The sequence below is a fragment of the Denticeps clupeoides genome, chromosome 19 (genome assembly GCF_900700375.1).
Source record: "Denticeps clupeoides chromosome 19, fDenClu1.1, whole genome shotgun sequence".
In the NCBI taxonomy this organism is placed as follows: Eukaryota; Metazoa; Chordata; class Actinopteri; order Clupeiformes; family Denticipitidae; genus Denticeps; species Denticeps clupeoides.
The window spans coordinates 12097146-12123395 of record NC_041725.1 but is presented as its reverse complement, the minus strand read 5'-3'; the positions used below and the strand labels follow the sequence as shown (position 1 = coordinate 12123395).

The window sequence follows — 26250 nt, the reverse complement described above, 5'->3', positions numbered from 1 at the left end:
AGTAGAAGCACTCACTAAAACAGATTAAGACAGATATTTAAACAATTTTTGATTGTTTAAATATTTTTTTTTTTTTTTTTTGTGTACGTGGGACGTGTTTCAGCTCATTATATTACATTCTGATGCTTTTGGCAGCGAGCAGGGGTCATCATGGGTACTGTGAAGCACCTCTCCATCCTGGCCAGCTGGCACGATTGCTGCTCAGCCAGAATTTATTCATGTTTTGTGCGTGTGCCCATCTGATGTCACTTCCCCTGCAGTAACCATGACGGTTTTGTCGTACGATTTGCAGGCCCACGTGGCGCTGCAGTGAGGAGTGCGAGCATCTGGCAGATAGAGGCAGCAGAATCGGGAAAGGCGTTTACTCATTGTGAGTCTCTTTTAAGAGTTCTTCAAAGGCAAGGAAGGCCGTTTCAGTGATTTGAGGCATTTAGCTTTCTGTTTGATGTTCCTCTGCCAACAGGAGCAGAATGTGGATTAGTTTGTGTGTGTAGGTGGATGTGCATTTGTGTACGTGTGCATGAAACTGCATATCTTCAACAGCTTTGATGTATGCCTTAGCTACGTACAGGCAGTATATGCTCAGAAGCCAAATCTCAATGTTTACTGTAATGGATTCGACGTAACATCTTCAATTTTTCAAAAATATTTTATTTGCCATTAGTGATCCAGGAACAAGGAGAGAAAAGTTTGAATTTACAGAACATGTTTAGTAAAAGTTTCTTTTGTCGTTTTTTGGGGACATGCAGGTGAATATAGAAGCTTCTTTACAGAAAAAGAACAGACGTAGAAATGATATTGCGAGTGGAGCATATCCACCCGTTTTGGAAATTGGAACTGTAAACAGACATCACCCGACAACTCTCTTTTTTTTTTTAATCGTATTTTTAATCCTTTTTCTTAGCAAAAAGGCAACACACAGACAGGCTACAAAGTTCCGACAATATAGAGAAATAAGAGAAAGGATATCTGATACTTCCAAAAGGAGCAAAGGAAATAGAAAAATAAAAATGACAATGGTCCTGTTGTCTCAGGAACTAACATCTCTGCAGGTTCTGTGTTCAGTATGACTTTGTTTGAATGGCGACAAAGCTGCGTGGCTTGCATGCAGGACACAAAAATGACTCCAGGAGCACCGAAATTCTGCCGACTTAACATTACGCGAGCATCTCCAGACAGTGGAATCCTTGTGGCAAAGCTTTTGATGACTGACAGGAAACACAGAGGAAGGGGCAAACATTTTATATTCAACAAATCTTCTTTTTTTTCTCAGTTATTCACAATATACATTTTATTATTTTAATAAATACAAAACAACACTGTGATTTTTTTTTAAAGGAAATAAAATCAATTAGTATTAAAAAGACATTAAATGCATTAGACATTACAAATATTGGTATTAATTTGGTTTTGCTCTGTAACGGACATTTGCCTTTCTCAGATGGAGGTCACTGGGTGAACCGGCACATTGTGTGACGAGAATCCAAGAAATGGAAAACCCACTGGCAATAATACAGAGAGAAAAAAAAAAAACTCTATGAGGGGGTATCGTCCATCATTTTAATCTGGAATGAGGTTTCATGAAAGTGTGAGGATGTATATTAATATATATACATATATACACACACACAAATACCACAAACAAAAAAAAAATGCAAAAGAACCTGAGATACTCTGTGCACCTCATTTTCAGAAGACTGGCCACTATATTGAGATGAAGTGGGATGAGTGTGGTGTGAACGTCAAAGCCATTAGCTCCAGACCACCTTTACGGACATTATTCGTACAGTATAAAAAAGGAGACAAAACAGTCATAAAACCATTAAATCCTGAACATTTAACAGTAAAAATCTCTTTTTTTGTTTAAAAGCAGCTTTTATTATCTGTGTGGGAGGGGGCTCTTCAAAAAAATATTAAAAGTCAGAAAATAACATATTAAAAGTAAAAACCCTGAAAAATTCCATACTAAAGTAATCTTTTGTGGGAGACTGCATTATGGTCTGCCTGTTGCTGTGGCAACCAAGAAAGTAGGAGACGTTTCAGCGTTTGGTGAGTTCCTTCTCGGCCTTGACCCCCGCTGACCTCTGAGCCTCATTATGTGCTGTGGCCTCAACTCCTTCTGGTACGCCTGGTGCAGGCCTCGGTGATATTGTGCATTTGGTTATTATAAGTGCTTAAAACATAATTACCACAATAATAAATAAAACAACTCAATTTGCCTATCAGCACCTTTATTAAAGCACATTTTGTTTTTAATAATTATTCTTATTGTTAACATGAACGATGGTAAAATGACCCTTGGGATGCAGGGTCTGAATAACGGGCGGCCGCTTAGCTAAATGCTTGGGCTTCTTCCCGTGGCAGTGATGTCGAGACCTGAAAATAAACCAGAAGAACTCATAGCTGATATGAGTGATGGTGTGACATCATACAGAGACAGAATTCTCCAGGTTTACTGTATGACTCTGTCCACGTGCGTGTTTTATCAATGTCCAGTCGTCATTTGGGAGAACGAGCCAACTGAGGTGAAGCAAAAAAAAAAAAGTGAAGCGTAAAAATTTGGAGCCTGGGGGTGGGGGCAGGAATTGCCTATTTTTTACTGAGATCAGGCCACTTTAGCACGCATCAGCTGCGTCTCTGGTGGGCTTCTGAGAAGCATTACAGGGACTCCAACGATCCCACTGAACTCTCCTCGAGGGTCGCGCCCATAGCAACACCTCATACATCCCCCGTCGAACACCATTTAATCACGGCCTTCAGGCGGCAAAATCATGATGCCAACACTGTGCACGAGTGGGCTGACGCGTCGACCCCTGACTGCGTTAATATCTCTCTGTACATTGCAATATATCTCTCATCTCTACTTTACAGTACAGGAACTCCTCCTCACAGATCCCTTCCGGTCATTCATGTCAGCAGGAGCTATGCTTTTTGTGCTTATCACCAAAAACTGCAGTGCAAAAAAAATTATTAATAATAACAACTATTAATCAATGGAAAATATTAACAAATGGAGCATGATGAAATAATTACTTTATGGCACCACCGCCTGTCCAGTCACATATAGTACAAATAATCTGAAAACCCAACTGCATAAAAAAAAAAAAAATGCTTGCATAGCAATGCAATAACAACTTCAGGAACATATTTACAGGGGAAAAAAAAGTTCTCTCCAGAGACGGCTAACTTGCGTGGACTTCCATTCTTGATGTCATGACCTTTGAACCCTTTCTTCAGTCTTTTCCCTTTAAGGTGGAAGGTGGGCGATCGCTTCTCAAAAGGACATAAATTTCAAATCAACATTGTGTGGTCGCATGTCCTGTCTTTACATTACATGTACAGTAAGCTTTTGTTATGTCACTGTGATATTTTCTTTCGTCTTCTTCATGTTTTTCTCTTTTCCTTCTGGTGAGACGTCCAGTGCTCCCACAGCCAGGGCAACATGTCATTGAGGACAGGAAGGGCTTTCACCCACTCAGTATCCATGGCAGGTCACTCTGTGTGGCAAGAGAAAAAACTTTTGAATTTAGGTTGATTTAAATGCATAATTTGCAATGAATATATATTTCAAACAATATAATATATTGTAAATGATATATTTTGGACGTATGGGCATAAGTGACATTCTGCCAACTTTACAGGACCGCAAAAACTGACCATAAAATATTTTGATCTAACTGTGCGTGTGTTTTTTAAAACATGGATGACAATACAATAAATGATACTGTATACATTTTATTTTTAGTTTACAATTCAAAATTTTTTATTTGATTTTTGTTTTGTTTAAATGATTGAGAATGTCCTTTTCCCAAGCTGATCAAGAGCTTTCATTCGATGGTTCCCCCAAAATGTCACATGTGCCCATGTTGCTCTCACCCCTCGAGAGAAAATTTATAATAACCAACATGCACTGTTTCAGTAAACACACAGAGCCTGATTTACTGCCCTAAGACGTACTTAATCACTAACATGACAGCCGATTTGCAGAGGCGTTTTTGACTCTTTCTGATCTGAAACACATTAAAGCCCCCAGTAAATCTGTCAGATTTTACGGGGAGACGCAGAACACGTTTGAACTAGATTACATCGACACTTCAGCTCATTTGTCTTTGCTGCCCACACGCTCATGACAAGTCATTACTAATGGTTCTAATGAGAACCTTTTGGGATTTGGGTGTAGTCAATTAGCCGTTGCTTTAAAATGGGTTCCGTGCAATGATCTGTTCGACATAGAACTTTTTTTTCTGGGGCTGTATATAAAACCCCCTTCAGTTCTGTAAGGAACCCGGTTTTCTCTGTATGTGGTGAACCAGTGTGAACAGAGTGCAGAGCTGCTATACCTACATAAGTCCCCAGAGTACTGGCCCTGTTCATTGGTCCCCAGGTAGCCCCCGTCTGCGTAGTCAGCAGCCACGCGCTGGTGCTGCCCCCGCTGGCCCTCACCCTTTCTTGGTCCCGTAGAGCCTTTGGAGGACGTTGTTCCAGAGGAGCTGTGCCCCCCAGGGGAAGGGAATGAAGGTTTGCAATATGGCATCATGGCCTCTTCTACAAAAACCGAGACAGAAAAAGAAGATAATCTCACAACTATGTATTTACTTCACTGTTACTGATAAACCTGGTGGTTGTAGCCTAGAGGTTAACACACTCGCCTATGAACCAGAAGACCCAGGTTCAAATCCCACTTACTACCATTGTGTCCCTGAGCAAGACACTTAACCCTAAGTTGCTCCAGAGGGGGACTGTCCCTGTAACTACTGATTGTAAGTCTATCTGGATAAGGGCATCTGATAAATGCAGTAAATGTAAATGTAAACCTATATAATAACAATACTGTCAGAAATAGGGTCCAGGATACAATCAACATCACTCAAACACTTTCCCTTTAGAACACTAAAGTAATGGACCTCTTTCAGGGCCTAAACTTAAATAGCTTTATGGAATAAATATGCACCTTAAAAGGCAGAGTTGGTAAATGAAAGCACTGACACCGCCAAGCAACCACCATGCTGTTGTGTGAGATCCTAAAATCTCCAATGTCTCCAATGAAAGCATTTTGCTCCTGGGTTCCAATGTCCTTTGCATTTTTGACTGAGACAAACTCAAAACAAATGAAAATACTTCTGAGCTTCTGCTGAACAGGTTCGTGGTCTGTGCCTGGATTGGTTACTTTAATAGTACGACTGTGTAAGAAACCGTGTCCCAATATACTACCGGTTACTGTATCCCTAAATGGCCAATGTCATTTTCATTCTCATATAGTACAAATGTAACAGTACTACATTCAATAAAAAGGTGGAGTGATGTGTGCTTGCTTGGCAATTGTGTAGAAAACAAAGGAAATTGTATTAGAATTCTGCATGCTCTATATAATTTCTAAGCTTCTGTTGTTCTTCAGGTTATTTTCAGAGCTCCTGCACATTTCTGAAGCCCATAAGAACAGGAAAAGAGTGTGTGAGAGAGAGAGAAAGAGAGAGAGAGAGAGAAATGGTAAGCTCTACAGGACTCTCTGAAGAAATGACCCCACCCCCACCACCTCACACTATTCCCTCTTCTGGTGACCTTTTCATCAAACAGCTGGTGCCTGCACAGCTAATTACTGCTAAAGGCTGTGAACCTGCAGGAACCCGATGACAGCACACATCACAGCCCTGTCCCTGATCAAGATCTGGGACATTTCAGACAGCAACGTTCCTCTACGGGGCCGAAGCTTCCTTCTCCCTGGCACAGAGTGTCTTGTGGAAATGCTGATGTCTCCTGATGTGATGGGTGAAGTATGTTCTGTGAGTCTGTTTAAGACGGTTCGAGTGTCTCTGTGTGTGGCCTGCTGTTGGATTTGGCTGCTGGGTGGAGAAGGGGTCGAAAATACAATCTGTTCAGCAGCGTACGTCCCCCAACTCAGGAGGAGGGGTAATGGAACACCAGCGTTTACCTCCAGAGCTGTCCAATGGTGGCCTCTGCAGCCAACTTCTCAAGCCTGCTGCTGTTTTTATATATGTGTCTATATTGGATTTCAGAGTTCTCTAGAGCCCTCTAGCCCACTGGAAGTGTCTGGGGAAAGCAGCAGCATGCATCTCACCTGAGGTCGGGCCGTTCTTCTGACTCCGCCGGCCGTCGTCCCCACCGCGCTCCGCAGAGCCCATCCTCTCCTGGGCGTGGCGGTGCCGTTCCAGCGAGGTGCGCGAGGGTCTCTCCAGAGAGCTCTTTACTTCGTCCAGACCCGGCATGTGCTGCCGCTCCAGAGAGGAGGCCTTGCGCTCGGCGGGGCTGCCCAGGCCCCCCATGCTGCGTGGTCCCTGGACCCGGACTCCCTGGCAGGGTGGAGGTTCCGGGGGAGGAGGTAGGTCTAGAGGGCAGGACCAGGGAGATGCATCATCAGTTAAACTGCCTTAGCCAATTAGATTGGTATTACGTTACATTTTTGGAGTTTTGTTGTCTGCTACAGGAGTAGATTCATTTTCCTTGAGAAAACCGGAAATTAGTGACTGAGACACTGTCCTCAGACTCTTTCAAGATCTTTTCATGTTTCTCACCATCAGCACTGGCATCTCTGCGGTGGGGTGCCGTGCCAGGGCCCCTGTGTTTTCGTGCAGGGCGCGCTGCCCTCTGGTGGCCCAGGCTGTGTGTGCCCACTGTGCTGCCATCTGTGGAAAAAGGGCTGCTGGGGCGTGGCCGCTGGTGGTGGCCTTTACCTGCATGTGTAGACAAAGAACAGTTTTAGAAGCACGAAAACCAGGATCTTTGGATCAGAACAGAGCTGCATTCTGTTAGGGTTGGAAAAATATAACAGCCCAAAGCAGCCAATTGCCAAGCAGTACACCACAGCCCTGTGAAGAAAATAAACATTTTTTAAAGAGACAGAAGTACATCCGCCACCAACAGAGTGAGGAGATAGGATGTAAGCAGGAGGAGTTTGAGGGAACCCAAAAGAGCTTTAGCCATGCATCTTCTCGTAAAGAGCGTTCTCAAACCAGCCGACGCTGGGAATCTTGGCCTCCTTGAAAAGGGCCACAGACCTGGCTTGGTCAGGCTGGTGCCATTGAGCCGGTAGCCGGCCTTGTCTGCCGCTGCCACCAGCGCCTGTGTGAAGCTGGTGTGGGCAAAAATGGAGCCGTCGGACGAGCTGGCCACGCTGGAGCGGTGGCTGGAGAAGTTGCGATCGTCCTCGGAGGCCGAGCCCCAGCCGTTCACCATGGATCCTGAGGGACACCAGAACATTTAAGCGGGTACCACTACACAGATCCAGGACACAGGTTTCGTTGCCCAAGTGCACCATACATTGGTATAGAATCTTATAACTCGCCACTAGAAGCTCAGAGGACCGCATTTTCCGCCTACATACCAGCTCCACAGTGCTCCTTAAGTTTGTACCTTCAGAGAACATAACAATCCAACTCCACACAAAATAATTGGTGAAATTCCTGGTTCTGCCCATTACATTGGAGCATATTCCATCAAGATCCCATATATGAACCAGAAGACCACAAAGTCACACTTACTACCATTGTGTCCCTGAGCAAGACACTTAACCCTGAGCGTCTCCAGGGGGGGACTGTTCCTGTAACTAACTACTACTTGATAAATGAAGTAAATGTAAATTGTTAATTCAGGTCATATTTGCGAAGTCCTGGTCTCAACTTGTGTTCTCTAACACTTAATTCTCTGTTCTCACGTGGCCTGCCCTACTTCAAAACACTTCCTGAACACATGAAAGTAAAAAAGAAAAGAAATGTGTGACCTGTGGGGCTTTTTCTTGAGACAGGGGAGCAGCATGCACACCTGCACACAGGCTTCTGTGCTCTGCAGCCCCCAGGTAACAGACCAAGGCAGGACACCAAAACTCAGAGGCGGATCAAAGCGCTAATGGTTTAAAACCCCGTGCATCCCTTCCAGCGCTCATAGGTGTTATGTCAAATCTGTAAGATCACAAACCTCAAAGGCGTCCGTTTGATCGAGGGAAAGAATCCTATTAACAGTCCTCAAGGCTAAAACAGTGGCAACGGTTAGACCTATAATCACATTTTCATGGACTTGAACAGATAAAAAGATACAAAAAAAAATCAATACTCAATTTTTCCAGCAATAGAGAGAGATTACAGTATACATACAGCCGTCACTCTTACAACCGAACAGCGGCTAGAGCAGGAAGCGTTCCGCTCAGTATGAATCGACATGTGAGGCCTTATTAAATTTTAAATCGAACTTCCACATTTTTTATAACATGCAAGCCAAGGTTCTCCTGAGTGGCAGAAGCCAGAACACATTCAATGAACTGTCCACTGCAGCTTAAATAGTTTAGTGTTAATAATTTAATTTAGTGGACACCAATGGCCCAGTGTCCATGATCAAATGTTTATTTGAGAGTCTTGACTTTCTGAAATTAGAGAATAAGTTGTGGGTTTGGTCCCCACGTTGGTCCCACTATAATCCTGTTAACTCTATGCTTAGGGTAAAATGGATTCTTTACATCAGGGGTGGTAGGGAGGTCATCTGAAAACCTGCCCTTAACCCCTCAAACTGGACCTGGTCAGAATCTCCAGATGCATTAAAAACAAGAAAAACATGAACATTTCTACTCGTGTGTTTTCATGTGGTTAATCCAGTGGGTGCATCTGCTAATTATTAGGCAATAAAAAAAAATCATACATGCTCCAGGTTTATTTCACTGACACAAGACCCACTGCCAAACTATTTTTCTCCAGCCTGAACATTCAGTCTCCTTTTTTCCCCCCACCGAGAAGGTGGGCTGCTTCGGTCCTACGGGACAATCTCTCAGAGACACAGTGATGGTAATGAACTCTCGACTGCCAGCCTACTCGCCGAGGCACACCACTTCTCCACATCAGAGCGACAGCTCAGCAAATCTGATAGATCGAGTTTTCATTCACACTAAGTGCCCATTTCTCCTCTGCATTCTTGGGGTCTTTGGCAACGTCCAACTCCTTTCTTACACGAAGCATTTGGACACGTTGCTCTTTTTACATGAATCACATTCTACACTTTTCAAAGGGTGCGGATAAGGGTCACGTATTACAACTTTGTCTTACAACTTCGAATTCCCCATAAAACACAAATTCTCAGCCCCAAAACACTAACCAGTGTAATCTCTCTATGGTAAACCTACAAACATCTTCAGCATCTGAAGAGCCATTTCCATGTGATAGAAACTATGAGTGACCTGCATTCAGCTTCTCAGGCCGTGGGTTGTAGACCCAGTGGCAGAAATATTTTCCGTGCAATAACCGAACCACCAGCACCCCCCCACCCCTTCCTCCCAGCACCAAAAACCAAGTCTGGGGTTGTCAGGCGGCGGTGGTGGGGTGAGGGAGGATGCTGAGCGATATGGAGAAATAGTGCTGTCTGCAGAGTAATGCAGCGCAGGGAGACACGAGTGCCGCTGCTTTATATTCTACTATATATATCAGCAGTGTCATGTGTCAGAGCCGGCCTGGCCAGGGCTCCATCATCCCACCGTGAACAAAGAAAAAAAAAAAAGGTAGCCGATAACTTCCTAATTTCCATACATCAATTTTTTTATTTCTGCTGCAAAAACGCTGAGCGCATTCCAGTCATTTTACATGTTCTTTTTAAAAATAGTTTAAAATGTAAACGAATGATTAAGCAATATAATAGCAAATGCTATTAAACACCCCCTGTGGTGACAACTGGGGATGTCCTTGTAGGGTGTGGCTTTAAGAAACACAAGGTGGTGATTCATTTTGACATGGTATTATTACCTAGAGAAGAATCATGTGTATACTTTTTTGCATGATGCTGTTCAGTTTGTCTGTTGTCACTTAAACTGACTACACGTCATAAACTGCTGACTTTAAAATAGCATTCCCAAATAATCACAACACACTGTACTTTACTTGCCATGGGAGGACAGTGCCCTTATATTCCAGCTTGGGATCTCAGTGACAATATATGTAGCAGTATATGTGTATATGTATATGTATTAGTGGCGGGCCGTTATCGGCGTTAACGTGCCTCGTTAACGTGAGACCCTTATCGGGCGATATAACGGCAAAATATCGCCGTTTATCCATTCACAAAGTTGGGTTGGGAGCTGGGTCTATACTACGCAAGCTATTGTGCCAGAGTTAAATGGTTACACTAGATTTATAAGTATATTTCTTCTTTCTTGTGTCTTTTATTTTCTTATTTCCTAAAGACTTTTATTATTTTTTTTGAGACCCGGTTCAGGTCTCTTGGACACATGAGCTGTGAGAGGTGCATGGGGTTTGTGTGCAAAAAGTTATTTCTTTCATTTTAAATTTTACATACATAATTAATATGTACAATATTTTGCATGTGTGTTATTTTGTGAATATTTTTTTTATGTTCTTTTAATACTGTATATTGTAGAGAGAGGTGCAGAAAGACGCGATGTGTGATGCGATGTTCTGACGCGACCTTGCTTTTTGTACAGAATACACTTTGCACAGAAAATCTCTTGGGTGTCAGCTCATCATTTGTGGTTCAAGAAACAAAATCAAAAAGTTACACAACACAGAAGAACCGCTACACTATGATGACCTTGATATTTTAGCGCGGATGTATACCTAGCCGAATTGCACTGTAGGGGGCGAGAACGAGTCTTCGAACTGTGAAATTACCACATAAAACGTGACGTGGTAACATGGATGCAGCTATTTAACCGAATAAACAGTTGGTAAACACAAGTACATCTTATTGAACATAATTTATTTCCATCACCAATTATCATAGTAGAACAGCTTTCTCAAGCAGTTTGTGATGCATTTTGGAAACAGGAGATAATGGCCCACCTGGCTTGAGAAACCCGTTCTCAAAGACTTACTTTTAGTCATTATTTGGGTAGCACACATATTCTGAATGCCTTCGGCAGAATTCAAATGAGCCATTTTAATCTAGATTAATCTAGATTCATGTAGATTAATTAATCTATGCCCACCTCTAATATGTAGCAATATATGTCTTATGCGTTATGGAGGGGTTATTGATGGTGGCATTATATATATATATTCACACTGAATGATGCACAACTGCATCAATCCATAATAAACGCACCCCATTATGGGAAGATGGTGGGGTGCATTTATATAGGGAGACTGAATGTAGCAGTGGTGCAGCAGCTTGCTACCATGTGCATCTGTATATTTATTGATGCCTGGTCGTTAAGGTGGTTGGTCTTTGGTTTTCTTCAGTCTTCTCTTTGCATACCAGACTGTAAATAAACCTGCACCTTTATTCACCAAACAACTAAAATTCATTTGGCTTGATTTGATGGAGCCGCTCATGAAGACTGGATGGATATGTCTGTTCTCCACAGAATGTTTGTCTGAGAAAATGAATGATCGATGAAAAACGCTCAGCATTATTGCAACATTTGTGATGTGGGACCAAGAATGGAAATGCTGCACAATACAATGCAAAGTGGGACACTAGTCACACAAGTTGCAACTGTCCTGGTCCTAGAGGGCCCTTATCCCGAACTGGATTTACTAGAACACATGTAGCACAACTGATCCAACCCCTCTGCTCATTACCACCCATTTCTTGAGCTCAATCAGCACCAGGGTTGGTGACCCCTGTGGATATATGGATTCCAGCTCCACGTCCTTCACCTAAACCAAACAGTGGCCGGCCGGGATGCACTGATGAATTGGCTATATTTTGATTGTCCAACTAAACACTTTGCCATATTTTTTGGCCAGAAAAATATTCTTTAATGACCAGTTCAATTTGCAAAACTTTGCTATATCCTCAGGCAAATGTATGTTCATAAATGCTAATAAGCCGCCTACAAAGTGACATCAAACTTGGAATTTTGGCACACATACAGTCATTGTGTCTATTTTGGGATCTTCCCTCTCATATTCTTTTACAAATGACCCTTCACCCTGGAACTGAAACCAGAGACTTCGTAACCCCAAACACGACAGGCCTGCCAACTGTACATTTTAAACAAACGGCCAGAAAGTTGTTCCAGCATTCAGAAGGACAGAGAGCAGCGAGTGGTGTGGGCGTTTCTCCCTCCGACAGCACAATGTCACATCCTTCAAATGTCCCCTACAACAGCCGGCCATAAAACCTTTCACTGTGAGCAGTAAAAATGGAAATGGGAGGAAAAAAAAAAAGAATCAAGGCAGAGACGGGAAAAAAAACTCTGCATGTGATTTATTTCAAATACCTTCAGCAAGATACAGGTGGCACAGGAGCATGAGAAAAAACTGAAATGACTCTCTCTCTCTCACCCTCCTCTATTTCCTCTTTTCATCCTCCTTTTAAAATTCATTGGACTTTCTTATCAGTTCCAGAAACAGTAATTATGAGTTCCAGTCTGGCCAAAGTGCATGAATAAACCGAGTTTAAACTCTTTCGTTTCCAGCTTAGTAGAGAAAAATGTGTATTCTGGAATTAACATCCAGGGGAGTCCCAAGCCTGGTGTCCTGCAAGTCTATATCATGAGGCAACAGGATGCACCAACGTGTCAACAAAAACAAATACTGTCACATTGATATCTGAAGCAATTACGGTTATGCCGGAAGATCAGTCTGGCCTCGGCCAGCTTGTCAGCCTTTCATTTCATATTCTGCTTGGACTGTAATTCGATCGGAAGGTCGATAATAATTCTGTGATCTCAGGCTCGGCGGAGATAGCTGGTCTTTGAAATGAACTTTTCCATTTCTGCCCTCACTTTTTCCCCCCCATTACAGAGGCAATTTGCACTTTTTTTAAGTTGGGAATGTTCCAACTGTTAATCCTGTAGACGAATGGGTTCTGCTGTTAATTTAAAGCTTTGATGATTAAAGCTGAGAAATATGGCAAATTTTATGATCGTTTTACATAAATGAAGTAGAACCAAACAATGAGCGGAGAAACTCAGTTTTGGGGGAACATTTTACAAGAATAAGAGAGACTCTATCTGGGAAGAAAGATGCCATAAAGGATCACTGAAGTTAATGTGTATGTTAAATTGAGTTTATTCCTAAATGTAAGGGCAGGGTTTGGGACAACCTGATGTAACTGACCTGTGACAGAACTGTCTAAGTTGTCCATGCTGGACCCAGGCGTGTGCTCGATGCCACGGAGAGGCCGGGACATTTCGTAGCCTTCATCCTCCTCTTCTTCCTCTTCTTCATCTTCATCAGGGATGTCGGTCTCCAGGTCAGACACCAGGGTGCTGGACACGTAACCCACTGGGGGTGCAGGGGCCTGGGGGGGATATGGACCACCTTGCATGTGCCTGGTTCATAAAAAAAAAAAAATCTATTTAGTGCTATATAACACAAAAAGCCAAGATTCACATTGAATCCTTTGCCAAAACACATGAAAAGGCAGCGGTGAACTACACAGAGAATTAGGATGTGGTGAGGGGAAGTGACTTGTGCTTCCCAGCACATTCAGCGTGTTTTCAATGGACTGACAATTCGGCTAATTTTTCAGTGTTCCCCCTGCCACCCCCTACACAATAAAACCACGGGATGCTCCAGGCACAGGACAATGGGCCAGTCAAACTGGGGCTGTCTCTACTGGGGATGTCATCTATGGGACAATGAATGTTGCCTGCTCCTGACAGTACTTGTGTGTGTGCTCTTTTAACACGGTCTGTGGAGGCAGACTTGCTTGGTGATTACAGCACTCTTTCCTCTTGTCAAAGACGTGCATTTCCCAACCTGATCATTTCGACAGTACGCCCTTCTGACAGCTCAACCTTGTTCCCTCTGTGTGTGTGTGTGTGTGTCTGAGTGTTTTTGTGTATCCCTCCGCGCATGGATATGAATGTGTGTGTACTAATGAAAGGATGCCAGACTCTCGCTCTCTGACAGGATGAGACATGGGCTTCATTTGCTTTGCATGAGCACCGCACAAATGGAATTTTACTGTAGTCTTTACTGTCTCCCAGACGCAGGCCAGTGCATTTAAATGATCACTTTAATACGTCACATCGCACAATTTCATCCCATTCAAGTCAAAATGAGCAGCGCCGGGGTTTCGCGTGTAACGCCACGAACTCGTTATGATTAATGAGTGTTTCTGGAACTGAGGAACACTGCACAGTGAGTTACACAGAACGTTCCAGAACATTTAGCTAACATAAAACCAACAGCCCATTTGAGGATTTCTCCAGCGCAAGCAAAAAAATGTTGATCCATGTATTGTCGGTGAGTAGAGGTGGAGTCTCTGGACTGTACCATGTTTGCTTGGCCATGTCCAGCTGGTAGGCCCGGGTCAGCTCGTCCAGGAGCATGGGCTGGATGTCCTCGTGAGGAGAGGGTGTGAGCGTGACGGTGGAATGCTGGCCGAAGGAGACGGCTGCTGGGGACGAGGCCACCCCGCGCACTGGTGGAGTTGGCACACGCTCCTCCTCCTCCTCTAGTTCGTCCTCCAGGCCCTGGTGGAGGTAGGTCTGTACCGGCAAGGGTGGTCCCCAGCCATCACTTTCATAGCTGCGCACAGAAACAAAAATTGGTGCTATTTACTGCAAGAGAAGCAATTTGATTTGTAACCTTTCATGGACAATTCAAATTGGCTTTGTGAAGTGATTGTCAAAATGTGTCCTCTGCTTTTAACCATCACCCTTGGTGAGCAGTGAGCAGCCATGACAGGCGCCCGGGGAGCAGAGTGTGGGGACGGTGCTCTGCTCAGTGGCACCTTGATGGTTCAGGATTAGAACAGTCAACCTTCTGATTACTGGGCCGCTTCTTTAACCACTAGGCCAATGCAACTTATCAAGTGGCTGCACAGCCTACACCCGCTGGACCAGTTGTGCAGAGGTGCTCCCTTCCCCTGGGAATGGCTTGTACATGCCGCAGTAAAACGGCTTATCGAGAAAATGTTCATTAAAGAAATTTGTCAGCGCACACTCCAGAGGACATAACAGTTTTAATCAGCAGCCATTACGACCTGGCATTGAATTTACAGTTGCCGAGGAGTCTTCATTTGCCAGATAGCCTATTAAGCCAGATGACTTTCCTGGACTCAAATTAAGGAGGACAAAGAACAAGTTCGCCTCTCATACAAGGAGGGACTCCATTACTCCAGTGTGTGTGTGTGTTTGTGTACTCCACACATGGGATATAAAACCCAAAGCCTTGGTGTGTGAGGTAGTTCAGTGCAGCCGTGTTGGGATTGTTGGCATGTCTTTGGCTGAGCTTTTTTTAAATGAGTCTAGAGGTGCAGTGTACATTCTGAGCATCCCTTGCCTGCAGTCCACTCATAATTAACCATGGATTTTCTGCCTTGTTTTTTGTTTAATGTTTATTTATTAAAAATAAATCATTTATTTTAAAATAATTTATAATATAGTTTATTTTTTATTAAATAATGTTTTATAACATCACCTTTTTTTGCATTTTAACCACTTCCCTGCCTCTGCTGTTTCCTCATGTAAGAACACTGGGTGGTAGTAGCCTGAAGACCCAGAAGACCCAGGTTCAAACCCCATTTACATTGTGTCCCTGAGCAAGACACTTAACCCTGAGTGTCTCCAGGGGGACTGTCCCTGTAACTAAGTCGCTCTGGATAAGAGCGACTGGATAAGATAAATGCTGTTAATGTAGCATTCTTGTTTTTACTTATTGTTGAATCATTTTTATTTTACTTGATTGATTGGTTGTTATCAGACAGCAACTAGTGTGGGCGTGACATAAAAAAAAAGCAAGCGATATATCCTCCTAACAGTCCAGGAAGAAGACTGGGCTAATCTAGACGTGAATACAGAATAAACGAATCTGAAGCCATCTGCTCCGTCGGCTCGCTGATGCCACTCGCTACTTCCAGATGCACCTAAATAATTATCTGCATGCAAAAACAGGCTGTTTCTACGATTAAAAAGAAGACGTAACCAAGCAAAACACAGCTTGAGGCGTTCATCAGCTTTTCAAACGGCGCCAAGTGCAGACATTATTATTCAGAGTTATGTAACATACGTTTAAATATTAAAATATTAAAAATCACCAGAGGATGTACATAGAAATGTGGGAGAGAAAGTCAGTGTGTGTGAAAGGCATCGTACCCTCCACCCTCGTGATGTTCTCCAGGATAGTGCTCCACCTCTGTGCCTGGGAGTGGGTGTACTGGGGGTGGGGGAAGGGGCATGTTTGCCCAGCTGGAGCCGTTGGCCTTGGTGAGTTTCGCTCCACCCTTCGTCTTCTTCTTCTTCCCTCCTTTGCCACCTTTACGGAGAGCAGAAACGTAGGCGGCCGTGAGACGGGAGAGACACACACACACACACACACACACACACACGGAATTTCAATGCGCCTCAGCCTCCATTGAGCATTAATTCAACCACAAAGGCGAGCATGTACTACATTCTACCGGCTAATTGAAGGCTTTGAAAACTTCACTGTCAAAGCCAATCGTGCAGAGTTCGACATTTGCACCATCGCTGAAATAGCTTCCCCCCCATCTCATTTCGAAATCATCCACACTCTGTAATGTCGGATTTCAATGCCTCCCTGTCTAGTTGCAGCCACAAAAGGAGATCGTCAAGGCCGCTTGATGAAAAGGCCACGTTCCGAAGCAACTGATTTGCGGGGAAAAAAGGGCTCACATGGAGCTGAAAGCTCTGGAGAGGAACTATTTGCCAAAGACTTCCTCCTTCCAGTCCTCCTCCTTCATGTACAGTAAGCGAGCGTTCGCTGTGAAAGATTTCCCGAGGACACCGGGGGGAACGAATAGGGTCTTTAATCAATTCCAGCACATGGCCAATGCACTTCATACATTACTTTTCCAACACATGCTAGAAAACCGTTTCTCTCTCTCTCACTCTGTCCACTGAAACCATAAGGCAGTCTGTAGAAAGCAAGGTTTAATTGGCAGTAAGATGGACTGAATGGCGGTGGGAACTTTTTTCCCCTGAAGTTCATTACGGCTTTCGAACTTTTGCAACCTTAAACGTCTCTCCAACCTGCCCGCTTCCTTTTAATTCCTACTTTTATTCAACAGTGGCCTTGTGAAGGTTTCTGTAAATTGCCGGCCATGGCTGTCAGGGTGGGCGCCGAGAACGACAGGCTTGATTAGAGTCAATTACCACCGCCCACCTCTGGTAGACCTTTTTACATCCAGTCAAATGCCAGGCGTGCCAGTCCTTGCCGGCTCACATCGCCCAACCAGTGCTAACACAGCCTAGCAACGGAGAAGGGGAAAAAATAAACTGGCAGAGAGTCACTTCTGCGGAGAGCCTGTATGTCATCTTCTGGTTGGAAATCGGTGCCAAGTGCCCTGTAATCTATTCCTGCCCAAAATGTTCCATTTCAGGGAATCCGGCATCCTGTGGCTTGTGAAATCAAGTCAATGTCTAATAATGCCGACAGCTTCTCAACTACACAGTACAAATTAAACAGTAGCTTCTAAAGAAAGTTTTAGATAGAAAAGAAATATTTAGATTTTACATATGTATTTTCTAGTATCTGAAATCCGTGTGGGTCTGTGAAAGCCTCGTATTGTCCTCGATGCGCTTCTAGCTGACTAAGTGGGATTGTTATGGCGTCAAGGGGGCATTAAGAGACAGAGGAGCGAGCGAGGGGTGTCAAAATAAGATTAATAAAGAGCGTAAGTAATAAAAAAAATAACAACAGGCCCCAAGCAGCAAACGAGTGGCGTGAGTGTAGTCTGGCAGTAATTGGGTTTTCCTAATTGTCCCTCCGGGCGACGTTCGGCCCTTTCCGCAATAAACGGGGCGAATGGCGCGATCGCTCAATCACACCCGGCTTCTTTATAGGGCCGACGAGCATCAATATTGCAAATGAGACTCAGTGGAGAGCAAGACAAGAGTGAAAAAAAAAGAATTGGAGAACATTCCGAAATTGTGAGCCGTGTGTCAGATGAGAAAACGGAACCCCGCCTCCGATCCCCCCGATTCGCTCTCCACTTTAACACACTAGGAACGACTTCAAAAGGGCAAGCTGCCACCCATAAATGTGGACAGGAATGGCTTTTTATGTGCAACTGCTGGCCACTTTTGCTGCTGTTTGTAGAGAGTGCGAGAAAAAAGCAAGGATGAGGGAGAAAGGATAGACCGCAGCTCTACATTGAGCCAGTGACCAGCCATCCAATGGTGATGGATTCAGGCCTGTCTTCCTTTCGGGTTATTAAAGGTTTGCACAACTCCAAACTCCCACATCTGCTGAGTGTACTTTTAGATCAGCCCTGGGAAAAGTGTTGCGCTTCTTTATAATGCAGACAGGTGTAGGAAACAGACACACAAACACTAGCCCTGATCTCAAAGATCTTTCTACACCCAGGCAGAACAGAAAACTTCCCTGCCTTCGTTGCTGTTTTAATGAGTGTGGGGTGTCTCTTTCTTCTCTTCCCCACACACATCCCTCTTTCATTACAGCCTCCTTTCCTCTCTTCTCCTCTGAAACATAGCTGCGCCACGCCTTCATTTTTTCTTCCCTTCCCTGACATTTTTTTTTTTACTCTCAGTGGACAGAGGTCACTGTAAGGGCTCTACTTTAGTCTTGAGCAATCCGGTTTCTTGTGCTTTTTTAAACCCATCTTCTCTGTGAGGTCAGGGAGATCATGCTTGTATCGGCAGCCCCATATTTTTAAAGTGAGATGCTAAAGGCTAAATGTGGTGCTGTCAGGGCTGCCTGGGGTTTGGCCTTGTTGTAAAGAAATGGGTGTGTAAAGGCACTGCGGAGCGTGTGAGGAAGTGGCTCAGCCCTTCTGCACCCACAGAGACTGAAGGGACTCATTACACACACACCGCAACCTTCACGCAAGAAAAAAAAGAATCGTCTGCATGCCAGTCGAAGCAATACTACCGTAACACTGCAAAGAAACAGCACATTCCACATTTGTTCAAATACATATTGCAAGGAATCCCTAATGTGTCCCTAATCCCCAATGTACAAAACACATTTAATATATTTATGCAAATCACTTCAACACCATCGTTGGAAAAAAAGGCAGTGCACATTCAACTACAGATCCTTCTCCTTAAAACCAACATCTGTTTTAAAAAAGCAAATGATCATTTATTATTATTATTTGTTTGCGTTTATTAATTTTGTCTGTCTATGTTCGCTGCAAACAGCACCCCTCTCCCCTGACTTCTCCACATTACGTAGTCACATGTAATCCTGGCGCTCGTAAGTGACTGTGCTCCATGCAGATGGTAATAACACTGGTGCCCGCGCTGCAGCATTTGTGCGCTGCGCCACGGTGGGGATGCAGCTCTTAACCTGTGGGAGGCCTTTTGTTCAAGTCCACTGCAGAGCAATGAACAGCTCCGGCCATGGCTTTAAGAGCGGAGCGAGAGAGCGAGACAGAGAGACAGAGAGAGAGAGGGGTGGAGGGCCCTATAAATGACTCAGTGCATGGGCTTTATTGTCTGTGTTAACCATTAGCTGCAGAATGAAGGTGCTGTTCTTGCTTCTTGGCCCAGTGTTTGACTGGGCAACTTTATAAGCCTCTAAAGAGGTTACACATGCTTATTCACGCAGAGAGAATCCATAGACCTGAACTGTCCTGAGGACAGCGTTAGTTCTGAGCAACTGGTCAGAGTTGTACTGTGAAGTTTCAGACAGGTTGCCATGCACACAGACACCTCGCTCGGGTTAGTTGCATTTCGCGTGCCGTTGGGGAGGCAAAGCAACGGTGGAAGGGGAAGAGGTGTTAGAGACTCTGAGATGTTCGGTTTGTTAAACAGCCATGCAGACGTGAGGGGCTCAACAGTTCTTCATCCAGGACACTCAACCACCTTTCCATCCACCCATCCATCTATCCAATCCATCCCAGGAGGTACCAACCTGACAAGCTGCCGCTCCGCTCCGAGCTGTTGTGGGAACTGGTGGTGCTGAAATCTTGTGATTGGTTGTGGGGCATTCTATTAGACAATCCATCAGCCAATCGGTAGTCAGGAATGAAAAGCAGTGCTAGTAGGAGGAGGGGGGTCAGAGGGCAAAGGTCATAAGTGGCGTGAAGTGATCAGCACGGTAGGCACATGCAGCACATGCAGTTAGAGAACCAGGCAAGCAGTGGAGAAACACACACATACAATGGACAAATACACTCCAAATATTTATAAAAAAAAAATATATAAAACTAATAAACTATAAGAGCTTTACTGACATCAAAAAATAAAGAAAAAAAACAAAACAATTCTCGCTAAAAATAGCACGGAAGCCAGCAAGACCAGCAATTTGATTTTACATTACATTAGCAAAATATTCATAATTAATGTATTGTAATCCTTTGAAGAATGAGATCATTAATAAGAAAATGTGCACATTGCCTTAGAATACCCATTACTCTTGAGCGAGGAAACTCAATGAATTTTCAAAGAGCCCATAAAAAAAACAAAAAAGAGCACACTTCCTTCACCCTAATCTCACATAATTAAGTTAGATTACTTAGCAAAAAATGTATTTGTGTAAAAGCCATGGAGGCAATAGCTCTAAAAGCACATGGCAAATCCCTTAATCCAGAGATGAAAAAGGTTATACCTGATTTATTTAACTTCCCCCCTCAGAATCTGTTTATATAACCTGGATAAGTGATTCAAAAGTTGGAAAAAGCTGTGCTGCACTCAAGTGGAGCTGGAATGGCATGAGGGAAAAATGCCACTCAAATAATTACCACAGTGGACATGTATTTTCACATATTTACACACATAAACTTTAATTAACAAACTCTAATGGTCATATGTCCACACACAGAGTTTTGAAAGTGTTCCCAGCCTCTCTTACTGTTGTTGCAGGAGTTCTTGTCTGGCAGCGAGTATCCCAGGTTGGCCATCTCCTGCTTGGCCTGGATGGAGGTCTTCCACTGGGTCTCGGGCAGGTCCACGGCCAGCTCGTGGATGCTGCTGGAGTGCAGGATCTGGGTGGTGGCATAGGGCGTGGCCTGGGATCCCTGGCTGGGGCTGTTGAAACTGGCTTTGGTGGTGAAGTCGATGCTGCTGTATATGGCTCCATCAGAGAGCATGGTGCCTGTTTTGTCACCCTGACCTGTGGGCAGCACGTCTGAAGAGAGGGGCCAGGGTACAGGATTATCGATATTACCACCACAGATTAAAGCCTGACACACCCAGTTGGGTGCCGAAGTGCTGCTAAACCTCTATTCGATTAACTTGCTCTCCTACCAATCCCCAGAGACTTAACCTTGGGCTCTGAAGACTGGGATTTCAACAAGATGAAGGATAATGGGCGGCACTCTGCATGCGTGAGTGTTTCAACAGAGGAGAGATGATGTACGGGCGCAGTGGAAGCGGCCACATCTGCTCCAGCCGTGAAGTGCTTGTCCTTCACGATTCACTGCCTGAGACCATATTTTCACGTACACACACACACTCACTCTCTGACCCTTGTGACAGTCCATCAGGCTGCTGTCCCATTACTCAGCCTGCAGTAACACAGTTGGCCATGCTGCCGCCAGAAGGGTGATGTATAAGTGTGTATTCATACACACACGACCGCATGCATACAGGAGTAGTCCTCAGCAAGGGTCAGGAACAAAAGACATGAGGTTTTGTCGACACATCTACCACTTGTACCACATGCACAATTTGCTCATTTTGCTCATAAATGGCTTAAATAAACTTTAAACATACTGTACATTGCTGTACATAAGTCTATAAACAAAGTGAAAGCGAGTGAACATATTTTGTGTCTTGCTACACAACCAATAATTTCAGACTTTGTGGAAAAATCACCTTAAAATACAGAAAAGCAGTCATTTCAATTCCTTTAATGTTTCTAATGTTTTTGTTTAAAAGCTCTGAAGCTCCGGCCTGTAATACATTATACATTATCACCTACAACATTTGTGTGATCCAACTTAAGTTATATCCTATATTAAACCTAGTAGTTTCAATCAAATATAAATAACACACACAGACACTTTATTTGGTGGGGCCAGTATAAAAAAAACACAGACCACAAGCTGCATCTGACCTACCCCCAACCACAACTCACCTCCACGCCCGAAGTTGCTGAGGTCATTGGGGCCTCCAGAGCCACTGTTGACAGGCAGGCTAGTTGCAGGCCAGGAGTCGGCCAGCCAGGGGTAGGTGGGGTCACTGCCGTTCAGGAGAACAGGCCGACTGTTGGGAAAGAAGGAGACAGATGAGAACAGGAGGGCAGGCTGGGACAGTCATCCCCAAAAACAGCTTACACGCTCTTGCACACACGCATTTCCCCATATATATTATATATAAAGCATATTTACTACAAATATTTAGCGGGTAACAGTGTTCTGTTTTTAGAAAAGACTTTCCATGACTTTTTCAATTATACTAAGGCAAATTTTCATGACCATGCATTCTCTGAAATTTCTGCGCAAATGGGAAAAATAAATCAATAAATAAAACACACTAAACTAAAAAGCTTAAATTAAATGACAGTGTTTGTTCCTCCAAGTTCGCACAAGCCCAAGCTCGAGCCTCCATGGGCCTCCATCAGGTTTGAGCAAAGATCACCCAATGTAATTTACATGACTTTGAAAAGGACACAAGCTGCTGCTTGAATAGCTGCTGCTTGAATAGGTGGTAGTAGCCTAGTGAGTAACACACTTGCCTATGAACCAGAAGACCCATTACTACCATTGTGTCCCTGAGCAAGACACTTAACCCTAAAATTGCTCCAGGGAGACTGTCCCTGTAACTACTGATTGTAAGTCGCTCTGGATAAGGGCGTCTGATAAATGCTGTAAATGTAATATTTAAGCAATGCACGCAGTACCATGTGACGTGGTTCACTACGTAAATGTAGCAAAGATACTAAGGACCTGTGAAAGTTTTAAATGTTGTAGTTGTAAATGTAAAAAAAAACTTTACATTATTATTTCGTATTCCAAAACATCAAATTTCATGACTTCTCCAGGTTTTTAATGAAAGAAAGTGGACCCATAATTGGAAGGTTGCTGGTTAAAGGTACAGTCCCCACACACTGCTCCTCAGGCACCTTTCACTGCCCACTGCTCACTAAGGTGATGGGTAAAATGCAGAGGACAAATTGCGCATCACTTCACTTTCAGCTTTCAAACAAACAAAAACTTGATGATTGATTGATGTCCACTAGAGATATAAAGCTTCACTAGTCTCAAAATTTGATTCAACTATCAATGCCTCGATTATTGATGCATCACAATACATGCCATAATTTTTCTACATTACTTCACATGATGTTTTCAAATAGAAGAAATAAGCTGTGACCCGTGTGGATGTATTTGCAACAATCAATACATCAAGCAGAAAAACGGTCGGTGTTCTGTCCGCTAACCTGATGGCATAAACGGCAGACGTCCATTGCCTCAGGTGAGTGTGGATTAAACGTCGACCTTATTTCTTCTCATTGTAGCAAATCTAAAGCCGCTTCCAGAACAAACTCTACGTTCACCACAAGGTGTGCGCCACTGTACTCAGATCAGGCCGGTAGGGAATGTGGCGGCCTGATCTGAGTACAGTGGCGCACACCTTGTGGTGAACGTAGGGGTGCGTTTGTTCTGAAAGCGGCTGTAGATTTGCTACCCCTTCAACACCCCTAATGCCCACCCACTCTGAGATGCTCTTAAATTTGTCCAAAATCTCATGCACCCAGTAACAGTAACTAGTACCAGTTTATGGGCATACGCACACAGACACATACACATACACGCCACTTGAAAGCCTTGTTTTCGTGTGTATTTGTGTGTGGTTGGGAGGTTATGGTTCCATTTAACAGGTGTTGTGTCTCTCTCCCAAGGGTGTGGGAGCCATAAAAGCCGCCATTACAGCTTTAACCTGTCATGGGTGACTGCTGGGAGGCCATTAGGGCCACTTGACTGTACAATCACGTCGGCTGCTCGTTACCACGAGCAACACAGATGGAGGTCGACGAGAGGTGGCGATGTCAGGTTCTCTGTATATATTTTTTTATGATATGGGGGGCCACTGGGCCTCAATATCAAACATGCTGATTAAAAACTCTCTGTGTAATGGTTGTATTATACTTCTATAATGGTTGGTAATGCTTCTGTTAATGAGGATTGAGAAAGCCGATGGTAAAGGGTATTGTGTGGGAGGGGGCCTGAATGAAGGAGAGTGAAGGGGAGGTATGGAGACAGAAAAGAGTGAGTGTTGTGTGTGTGTGAAAGAATATAGCAATGAAGTCCATTGTTCTGCTCAAGGTCCCTTCTAGTGGAAAAAGTATAATTTTCCTCTCTCTCCGCTTCTGTCATGGTCGGTCAAGCCCCGCACGCTGCTGACAGACAAGATGTATTCAGCCCCTCCACAGCTCTGCTTGACACATATTTGCACACAACATGTGTGTGTGTGCTTCCACATCTCCCTTTTTGCCCAAGGGGATTTTTGGAAGGGGGTGCGCTCAGGGGCATTGACAGGTAATGGCAGCTCTGTAGCAGGTCTCCCCTTTACTGGACTTAATGAGAGGAGAGGAGATCCGCCAAGCCCCCCTCTTCACTGTACACACATATACCCACACACACACACACACACACACACACACACACACTGGTGAATGCCAAAACAGACCCTCGGGGGAAGAAGTCATTCAAATTGATGGGTGCGTATCCAACACATGCAGTTTTTATAGGGTAATACATCACAACCCCCCCTCTCTTCACTTTTCCTTTTCTGTCTGAAACAATCCACCCTTCCTCTTTTTCTGTCTTGCTCTGTCTTCTCATGAACCTGCTCTTTTCCTTCCTCCTCTCCTCACCCTCCATTCAGTGCAAGCACATTCCACATCTGGCAGATGGAAAAGGGAGGGTGGATGGAAGGGATGGAAGGGTATCTACCAGCGTTTAACAATTCGATTTTCTGTCTCTGGACAAGAAGCACAGCCGGAGTCCCAAAAGTACCCACCCCCCTAAATTCACCATCCCCACCCATGCCCGCGCTGCAGGAGATGCCATTTGTAAGTGAGGGCGATGATGGTGTTGACATTGGAAATGGCTGCCATGTCCTTGCATCCATCACCGGTGGCGAGGCAAGGTGGGGGAGGAAGGGCCGATGATTAGAATGAGAAATATTGTTACATGGTGGGCGGGGCGCTGGTTCTGTTTAAGTGGGTGTCAGTAGTCTGGGGTGATACAGCGATCCAAACTTTTAATCCGACTCCAGGTCAACTAACGTTCAACAGCGCAACGTTAATCCCCCTAAATCCCATAAATTAGACCCGCCCCGCCCCGCCCCCCCTCAGACAAGGCTGCAGTAAAAGCCCCTCCACACATTAAACAACAGTTTGGACTCTCTGCCGAGAACATTTACATGTTAGATTTACGCTCACTTACAGCCCCTTGCCTGCCAAAGCCCGCCCCGTTCCCCCAGACCTTATGTCACATCACCAGCTGTCCCGGGATGTGACGGAATCTCCATAGCAACAAGCCCGAAGTACACAGAGGGGGGAGGGGGTGGGCTATTTAATTTTTGAGGTGTAAATAGGAAGTTATGACAAGATTCCCCACACTGGTGAGAGAGGAAAGAGGAGTGAGTTGTTATCGTCTTATCAATTTCAATCGAGCGAGCGCCCAAAGTCGAAGCGCCGTCCCGTGCCGACCAATCTGCGCCCTATTCATCTTCCATGAATCATTTATCCTGTGATCGATTAAGCACAATTGCTCAGTCACAGCCATTTGGCAGCAGCCAATGAGAGTCCGGGAACAGAGGCGGCTTCATTTGTATTGTCTAATTAATGCAATAAACATGGCGTGTAACAAATGAACACATTTTTGCCGCTTGGGCCTCAGCTTCGCTCTCAAACTCGACGGGCAGATGGGGGTAGAGCGAAACATCTGGGCCCTTCAGCGCTGCCAAAAATCAGTCTGGACATTTAAAGGTGATGTTGGTGTGTCTTCTGTGGTGTGAAGAATTGTAACTGAATGATCCATGATGTGGAGGCAGAAAAATGTATAATGGTTGAAAACTTTTTACTAGTGTAAATCCACACAATGGGATTATATACCTTTACTCTGTTTCAACATCAATTGCTTTGAAAGCAGTAGTATTTGTCAGGCCAATAAACCTCTAAAGAGACATATAGGTTTTTTTTTCATTATTTTTCATAATCAAACAAGGATGTCAGATATAATAATTATATATTAATGACTCTATTCATGAAATTAACAAGTATTCAATAATCACCATCATTATCAGTAACATTTCCTATTCTATTCTATGTTGTGGCATTCACCGTGTGTCTTTGTGTATAGGTGTGTGTGCAGGGCCTATTATAGACAGAACCATAGACTTTAGGTTCCATTATGGGTTCTAATTTACAGTTAGAACCCATTCTTTAGTAATTAAATTATATTCTT

General features: G+C 44.1%; 1 protein-coding gene and 1 long non-coding RNA gene across 14 annotated transcripts in view; one reads left to right on the top strand and one right to left on the bottom strand.

The window, feature by feature from the left end:
* Window positions 1-761: 761 nt before the first annotated feature.
* Window positions 762-26250, bottom strand: part of robo2 (roundabout, axon guidance receptor, homolog 2 (Drosophila)) — a 323403-nt gene continuing 297914 nt past the window's right edge. For 8 of the 13 annotated variants that reach the window (XM_028962515.1, XM_028962519.1, XM_028962517.1 and 5 more), the window contains 10 exons: window positions 21912-22039; window positions 20685-20960; window positions 19746-19871; window positions 16001-16160; window positions 14178-14432; window positions 13014-13228; window positions 6531-6689; window positions 6077-6343; window positions 4345-4545; window positions 762-3497 (listed from right to left, as the gene is read on the bottom strand). In XM_028962515.1, the coding sequence (XP_028818348.1) occupies window positions 3496-3497; window positions 4345-4545; window positions 6077-6343; window positions 6531-6689; window positions 13014-13228; window positions 14178-14432; window positions 16001-16160; window positions 19746-19871; window positions 20685-20960; window positions 21912-22039 (1789 nt within the window). In that variant the 3' untranslated portion in view covers window positions 762-3495. Of the gene's footprint in view, window positions 3498-4344; window positions 4546-6076; window positions 6344-6530; window positions 6690-7013; window positions 7197-13013; window positions 13229-14177; window positions 14433-16000; window positions 16161-19745; window positions 19872-20684; window positions 20961-21911; window positions 22040-26250 lie in introns of all 13 variants that reach the window. The other 5 variants (XM_028962523.1, XM_028962524.1, XM_028962528.1 and 2 more) reach the window with 2 other exon arrangements.
* Window positions 14201-25327, top strand: LOC114769479 (uncharacterized). Its single transcript, XR_003743222.1, has 3 exons — window positions 14201-14386; window positions 23133-23251; window positions 23679-25327. It is a non-coding gene; the product is annotated as an uncharacterized LOC114769479 (long non-coding RNA).